The 8,595-nt window shown below is 36.1% G+C and overlaps 1 protein-coding gene across 1 annotated transcript in view; it reads left to right on the plus strand.

Moving 5' to 3' along the window:
- RAB3GAP1 (RAB3 GTPase activating protein catalytic subunit 1) overlaps positions 1-4,088 on the plus strand; it is a 144,261-nt gene extending 140,173 nt beyond the window's left edge. Inside the window, exons 23-25 of the mRNA XM_007957941.2 lie at positions 250-352; positions 2,991-3,011; positions 3,852-4,088. Of these exons, the coding sequence (XP_007956132.1) occupies positions 250-352; positions 2,991-3,011; positions 3,852-4,088 (361 nt within the window). The remainder of the gene's footprint in view (positions 1-249; positions 353-2,990; positions 3,012-3,851) is intronic.
- Positions 4,089-8,595: the final 4,507 nt, after the last annotated feature.

Below are 8,595 nucleotides of genomic sequence, written 5' to 3' on the forward strand. Positions count from 1 at the left end.
ATATATATATATATATATATATATATATATACACAGAGCTCCCATATATATACACACACACACACAATTCGATATGAGTTGATTTTTTAATTCTAAATGCCATTCTATCATGGTCTAAAATTTCCACTATTGCCTTGGTAGATTTAGCCAGTATCAATGTGAGAATTTGTTAACAAAATTAATCTGAGAAGATTGACACAACATACACTGAGCATCTTGCTTTCCATCTTTTCATTAATTCTCTCCCAGGTTTGTGAGTTGCCTTTTGGAGCAGCCTGAAGTGTTAGTCATCGGTGCAGGACGAGGACATGCTGGCAGGATCATTCACAAGTTATTTGTGAATGCTCAGAGGGTATGTGAGATTCATTATTTACTGTATCATGATCTCTCCAGACCACTACTCAGTAAGATGCACTTTTGATTTCCACACATGGCTAATTTTACAGCTGCTGAGTATAAATCTGGGCATTGGATTTGAACATTGAAGAAACGGTGACTCTTAGTGTGACTGCTAGGCTTTGAAATCCATTTGCTTTCCTACATTGGTTTAAGTAAAATGGTAACTATAGTATAGGATCTAAATTTCTTAAATACTCAGTTAGCAATGGCCGCACCTGTACTGTGGGAAAAAAATTTACTACTTTCAAATTAGAATAGCATTCCATTTTACCATCTCTAAACCCCATGTACCTCAAATGAATTCACAACTTAGCTTAAATTGTAAATCTGTTCTTTTAATGGTGAAGAGATCTAACTTTAGAAGTTTCCTAAGAAGGAAGAACATTTCAGATTTTTAGCACTGTAGAAACTGAGGCTTAGCACATAAAGAAAGCCCAATTTGGGAAATTTTCTTCATCTTTACCTTTACTGAGGAGCTTTGGTGGTGCAGTGGCTAACCAGAAGGTTGGTGGTTTGAACCCACTAGCTGCTCCATGGGAGAAAGATGAGACAGTCTGCTTCCATAAAGATTTACAGCCTTGGAAACCCTGTGGGGCAGTTCTACTCTGTCCTGTAGGGTTGCTATGAGTCAGAATGAACTTTTGGGCACTGGGTTTGGTTTTTGGTTACCTTTGCTAGTGAAAGTGAAGGCTTAAAATTTGTATAGTACTTTCTAACATTCTAAATATTAAAATTTGAATTTTTGTGAGGGTGACACTAGGTAAACTTTGTACTGACACACTCTTAGTTATTATAGAAATCTTGTTTACTGATTAGACAGGTGCTGTTACACAGAGATGATTCTCCACTCAGGGCTTATCCGTATTAAAGATTCTGATCACAGTATTAGGATATGCACTAAGTACCTTTTGCCTCTTACTTGGAACTGTGATGACACTAGAATGACCTAGTTTTGAAGGTATAATTTTTGGAATCAAGTAAGAAAAACAATTTTCATGGGTCTATACATGGAATAACAATTTCAGAATCCCTTTTGAGTCTGTCTAGAATGCATCTACTTAATATAGTCAAAACCATAGCCAGATACTGATCTGAATTTTTAGCAAATTAGCAAAAGCTAAAAATTGAGATTATTTTTGGAGAAATTCCCTAAATTTAAGAATTTCACATTAAAAACCAAGTATTTTATTTCCTTATTAGAGTTCTAGAAGACAATAAATACTTTCTTTGATCTATTTTGTTTTTGTCTCTGACATGAAACCAAGAACCTAGTAAGTTTTCACCTCCTATCATGTCTTTGCCAGCTCACTAGACAAATGCTTACAAGCACATTTCCTTGTTATCACAAGTATGAATTTTCCTCATCTTGCATATTTTACTTTCTCTTGCCTCTTAGATAATTTTTTTAAAATTGTGTTACAAGGATTTATAATCTAAAGTATTTGCATTTTTAATACTGAAAAGGTTACTTGTTTTGGATGGGTAAGCAAAATTATTTCCCCCAAAATGGAAAAAGCTTCCTCTTGCCCTCTAGACTGTAAATAAAGGTTCATTATCTAAAATTCAGACAATAAAGAAAATTACAAAGAAAAAATCAAATAATTTCACTGTCCACTAATGATTACTGTCAACATTTAATATTTAGTATATAGATAAATATATGTGTATTTGACAAAAGTATGATTATATAATTTACTGTGGTATTCTTTCTGCATCAGTAAATGTAGGACTATGTCGTCTTTTTTAATGGCCTCATTGCATTTCATTGTATGAATAACTAATCTGTCAATGGATACTTAAAGTATACATTCATTACACTTTATACAATTTTAAGAGATTTCAAACTTTCAGACCTTGTAGTAAATGGTTTTAGGGAATTTTAGACTATGTAACCCATATAGGTACATAATACATAGACAATCCAATTGGTACTTTTTTAAACTTAGCTCTTAAATATGTGGCAAATGTAAACTGTAAAGTTATGTAACTTTTTAAAAAATAATTAACTGATGCCTTATATTAATTTTACTAATCAAGGTTTTAGCATTTTTAAAGTTATGAAATTTTTCTGGGAAATGTTTATAACATATATAATCATTTTTTTGTACTTAATTTTTTTTTAAGTAGATATTCTTCATAAACTTGACCACATGTATGCTTCTATAATATATAGATAATTAAATGGCATTGAGAAAATAAATGACTTAACTGGGTTTTACTTCAGTCTTAGACACATATTCTTAAATTCATTGGATTATTTTTCAAGCTATGAACACTTTTTCTGGCATCTTAATTTTTCAGTGGAAGAGCTAGATTTTTGTTATACCACTTTCCCATTAAATGACACTTTCTATCTCACCTATTGGACCATCAGATGCATGACTAGTGGGGTATGTCTGCTTTATTTGACAGCTAGGTGTATTGTGTGTGTGTGTGTGTGTGACTTTGTCCTGATACTCTTTATAGGATCATATTCCTTACTGTAGTGCATGCTGTCTCTGAAATAATCGTGAAATCTCTTGTCTAGCCCTTTTTAAACCATCTTGCTTGTTTCCCTTTCATCACTGTTTCTTTTCTCACCCTTTCTCAAGCTGACTGAATCTTCTGATGAGGTAACAAAATAGCCTTTGTCCCTCATAGTTCCTGTTCTTTTCCATCCCTCTAACTTCATAAGGTCATTAAGACTAACCACCTCTTTAACAGTCTGATTTCGTATATCTTTCTTGCTGGTGTTTAGCATAACATGGTGAAATGTTTTTGTTACCAAAATGATTAGTTTTTTTTTCTTTCTCCAAACCGATGCTATTGTATAGTGATCAGAGTTTAAAATGAAGAGTCTAATTAAATACATATATTATGCAATTTTAATGAAAGAAATAGATGTCTTTACTATTAAGAACTCTCTTCTGTGATCATTGCTACATAGACTGTTACCACTGTAGATCTTATAAGTGGCCCAGCAGACAAAACCAAATCCCCTGGTTTTAATTTGGCAAATGAATCTTAAAAAGAATTGACTGGAAGCATTGAGATAAAATTCATCTTTTCAGACTCTGGAGAGGAACAGCTCCTTACTAGACTAAGGGCATCAAAGTTGGGCTTGGGTCACTGCTAGAAAAGCGTGAAGAAATAAACACAGTTCCATTATATGTACCTTTTCATCAGTTATCTGAATATGGCCCTCACTTTTCAAAGCAAATTTCTTGACAGTCCTTATCCCTTCTGTCTCTACCACCAATTTATTTATAATCTCTGGTTGTTCATGTAATGTTTCAAATTTCTTGCATTTTCTATGTTGTGTTTTTTGAGTAATCATAACATAGCTGACTGCATTACTGAGTTAATGTAGAACATTTTGATGTATATTATCACATTTACTCATCTGTCTTTCAAAAATATCTGTATTTCTCATTTGATTCCCTTTTGAATTTAGCATTTTTTTTCTCTTCAAGGCTGCAACCATGGCACCACCAGAGGAGGAATTGAAGAGAATGGGCTCCCTTGAAGAAAGAAGACAGAACTCCTTGTCAGATTTCCCACCTCCTGCTGGCCGGGAGCTCATTTTGCGCACCACGGTGCCCCGCCCTGCTCCTTATTCCAAAGCTCTCCCCCAGCGGATGTACAGTGTTCTCACCAAAGATGACTTTAGACTTGCAGGTGCCTTTTCATCAGATACCTCCTTCTTCTAGTTCTTTTAGTATTACCTCATTTGTGGCTTTAGAGACAGACAAAGCTGCCTCCTTCTGTGGGAGGGAGGGTGTACCAGTCAGAACCTAAGAGTCACGGAGAGGGCCCTGACCAAACTAATGAGCAGGATCATACCAGCATCTGAAAGACTTTCCAGCACCAGGCTTGGGCTTTTTTGTATCTTGACAGTGGCAGAGCGAATGGGTTGAGCTGCCAAAAGATGTCTGCCTGAAGGAGATGGCCCTTGTACATGGTGGGAAAAAAACAACAGTAGATCTCTGTACTCAGTCTGGCAGGATAGTGTTTATTTTATTCTTTTTCGTGACTATCCTTTGAGCTATTGCCTTGGGTTTATAGTTTGTGTAAACACTTAATGGTTATATTTATTATTATCAAGTATGCAAAATAGAGTATCTGTTAACTCAGATTTCTGGATATTTTGGTGGTAGCTTCTCTTCCCAGAATCTGTGTTTTTAAAATACTAAATGGCATTCTGTTTATTCAATCACCTGGTGATCATCTTTATCATACTAGTTAACTTTTGATGAGTGTTTTGAATATTCTCTAGGGAGAAATAAGGATTTTCATATAGTTTATGTGTTTTTCCATGTAATTTTGACCTAAATGTACTCCTCTGATAAAACTGTATATTGAAAGCCACTGCAAATTAGTTTTATATATATCTTACAGATTTATTTTCTCATGTATTTGTTTTGTTTTCTCTTGCCATGTCAAGATATCAACTTGCAAATTGTCCTCCTGGTTGTGCCGCATGCGTCTTTCTTTTTGCTGGCTGGATGTTATATGTAATGAAGTAGAGATGAGTACATCTTAAAAATACAGGCTTGGGACATAGAGCTTATCATGCAGCTAGTGTAATTTGGTATGTGTGCTAATATAACGAGTAGAGGATTATTTTAGTGCACTATTTTGCTTTTGTATTTTAGTTAAAATGAAAATAATCGGGGGGGTGGGGTATGTAGTAGTCAATATAAAGATAACAGCAGCATATTTCTAGTTATTTGAGAATCAAGATTTATTGTTGAGTCTGTGTTGCTATATGGCCTGTATTCGGCAGTCTCAAATTTATTTTCAGCCTAAAATTCCCACTTTAATCCAAAGTCAAAAATGTTCATACTGAAGCATAAACCCTGTCTCTGTAAGTTTAAAGAATTATTAGAGCTGTGTAAACCCTGTGTTATATTATTTTTGTAAAATAAAAAAATGTATATATCTGTATATGGCGAGAGAGAGAAAGAGAGATGAAATAGGGGAAGCCCTGGTTGATTTCTTCCTGGCCTTTATAGTGTTTTCCCTGAGATGCTGATCTTTATTACAACTGGTAAACTATATAGGTGCAGGCCTGAGAATTGAGTGCTGTATGAAGTGCTAAAAGAAATTGAAGAGCAAGTAGAAGACGTGTCTTTCAAGGACAGAGTTTCTCTGCTTTCTAATAAGGAAGTTAATGACAAAGAAAAATGACAAAGAAGAAATTGGGCTTTAAAATGGCTTCATAAATCTAATAAAAAAGAGTATGCTTTCGTGGCTTATTTTCTTCCCTCTAATGGGTGTTTTATTTTATTTCACTTAGTTTTTGTGCTGCCTAAGATCTTCCAAAGTGTTCACAACCTACTGAATTTTGAAGAGCAGAGGTCCTAAGAGCACTCTCTTTGTGCCTTTTTAATGATAGTTGCTCTTTTTTGCTTTCCTTATAGTTATATGTTTGTTTATTTCAGACATTTTTAAGTACTTTGCATCAGGTACTAGCTAGTGAACATAAAATACATGCCCTTCCTGCAGTGACCTCCCTGTCAGGTAGGGAAGACTGACGCAACATTGCCATAACATGGAGTACAACCAACTCAGTTCTTTGAACTGGAGGTCCAATATTTATCATATAATGCATTCATTCATTCATTCATTGACAAGAGAGAATAATAAATATAGTGATCATTAGCATAAGGTGTTATAGGAGAGGTTCTTCACACAGACTTTGAGGGTCAGGAAAATGATCCCAAAGGAGCTAATTTTTAGATTGAGACCAGAAGATGAATAGGAGATGACTAAGGCATGAGGAAGTTTGGTAACTTATTTGCAAAGAAGAACCCCAGTAATTCTTCCTTTCCCTGTGTGCTTCCCTGTTCATTGTGCCTGCAGCTGCTTCCATGAGAAAGTGGACCTTATTTCACCATTCCTTGAATCTAGACTTAGCCTTGCATCTAGACACCATTACTATCTATCTTTGATCAGTGAGACATTAGCAAATATGACACAAGCAGAGCTTTGAAAAGTAACATTGGAGTTGGTGTCGCTTCCTGCTGAAACCCTTAGATCAGCATGTACGTTGAGAAAGCTGGATGGTTTGGTATGCAATAAAAGCTAACTGCTATAGGAGGAAATCAGAAAAGAATTACAGGTAGAGGAAACAATGGCAAAAAAACAGAAACAAGATGTAGTATATTTGGGGAAGAGTGTTTCACATTGGCTGGAATGTGGTACCTACAGAAAAGATGATGAGGTAAATTCAGCCAAGATGAAGACATTCTGAGTAAGCCACAGGAAGAAGTCCAGGCTTTATCTTGTGGGCAGTGGTGAGTTCTTGAAGGGTTTAGTAGAGGAGTAACATGATGAGTTTTAGAAACACACTATACAGTGGGGCAAATGGGTTAAAGAGGTAATAAAGTATATACATGTGCTAGATACTGTACTAAATTTTAAGTTTGGAAGGTAGCAATATTGTCAGTAGTTTTCTGTCTTGTGCTCCAGAGAGCCCGAAATATATTTCTGGAACCAGCATGAAAATGCCCTTCCTCCGGGGCTCCTCCCTTATCTATACATTCTTATCCACCATCATAATTCAGATTTTCCTTCAGGTTTGAATTTTTCAAACCTTAAGCATTTATGTTTGTATCTTATTAATCAGCAAATATTTATTGAGCACCTATTTTGTGCCAGGTAGTGTTCTAGGCACTGGGAAAACAGCCATGAAAAGAACATACAAAAGACCTTGCCCTCATGGACATTGCATTAAGGGACATCAGGTATAAATAATCTTATAAGGGGAAGGAGAGTGCTTTTTATTTCTTTATTGTTTTTACATAAGAAGGACTTTTTTCAAAAGGATTATTGCAAGAGGAGAAAAGGGCCTATTGTAATAATAAGGAAGCAACTTGCAAGAGCAATAGTAAGTGGCCATTTGAATGTCCTCTTCAGTGAAATGTCGAGTCAGATCCTTTGCCCCTTTTATGATTGAAGCATTTGTCTTTTGCTGTTAAATTGCTCAAGTTTTATATATAATTTTAGTTATTAGATTCTTATCAAATATATAGTTTCTGAAGATATTGTTGCAGTCAGTAGCTTATCTTCTCCCTTTTTTGGTAAAGTCTTTGCCAAAGACTTTAAATTATTACTTATTTATTAATTTTTAATTGTGATTTGGCTGAAAGTTTACAGAACAAATTCACTTTCCATACAGCAGCTCACATACACTTTGTCTCATGACATTAACTGCAATTTCCCACAGTGCAACAGGTCCCCTCCTACTTCTTCCCCATAGTTACTCTTCCCTTTGTCCTTCCCTCCCCTGCATTCCTGCCTTCTGAGCTGTCTCCCTGTGCATACACTGCCCTTCTATTCTCCCATGATTGATCTCTCCAAGGAGTGTATCTACCTAATGTAAATATTCAGCTCATATGCCTGTCTTTTGTTTGGCTGGAAGCCACAGGAGTGAGTTCAGTTCCAGACCTGAAGGGCAGCTGGGCATAGTCTCAGTGGTCTCATCAGGCTGTATCAGACCAGCAAACCTGGTCCCCCCCTCCTTTTTTTTTTTTAATGATTTTGAGTTTTCTTCCACATTGTTCTCCCATTCTATCCAGGATCTTGTACAGAGATTGTGGTAGCTGGGCACCATCTAGTTCTGGTCTCATAATCCTATAGGCTGAGAATTGCATGCTGTAGCAGTCTCTTGGACTAATTGTTTCCATGAATCTTTCGTTCTCTTCATTCTTCTTTGCTCTGGACAAGGAGAGACCCATCGTTGCATTTAGATGGCTGCTTGCAAGCTTTTAAGATCCCAGTCACTACTCGCCAAACTAGGATGTGGAACAGTGTTTTTGTGTAGTATGTTATGTCAGTTGTTGTCCCCTGCGACTATGGTTCCCCGCCCACATGTCCAACTACTTGCTCCCTCTAAGTATCTGGCTGTGGCCAAGAAGTGACTACAGTCTTGTCCCTTGTCAGCTCTATTATATACCTGGACATTCTTACAGAACATACAAATACACTTGTAGAAACATTGTCTTCCAACCCTGTACATGGTCAAGGGCACACTCCCCCCCATATGTTAGGGTCCCTAAATTTGCCCCTAGTTTTTCCTTGAGGAACTTTATAGTTTTAGATTTCACATTTAAGTCTGATCCATCTGGAGTTAGTTTTTGTGTATGGTGTGAGGTACAGATCTTGTTTAATTTTTCTGCAAACGGATATCCAGTTTTGTCACACTATTTCTTT

The sequence above is a fragment of the Orycteropus afer genome, unplaced genomic scaffold (assembly GCF_000298275.1).
Source record: "Orycteropus afer afer isolate SDZICR_OR568_19922 unplaced genomic scaffold, OryAfe1.0 scaffold00826, whole genome shotgun sequence".
NCBI lineage: Eukaryota > Metazoa > Chordata > Mammalia > Tubulidentata > Orycteropodidae > Orycteropus > Orycteropus afer.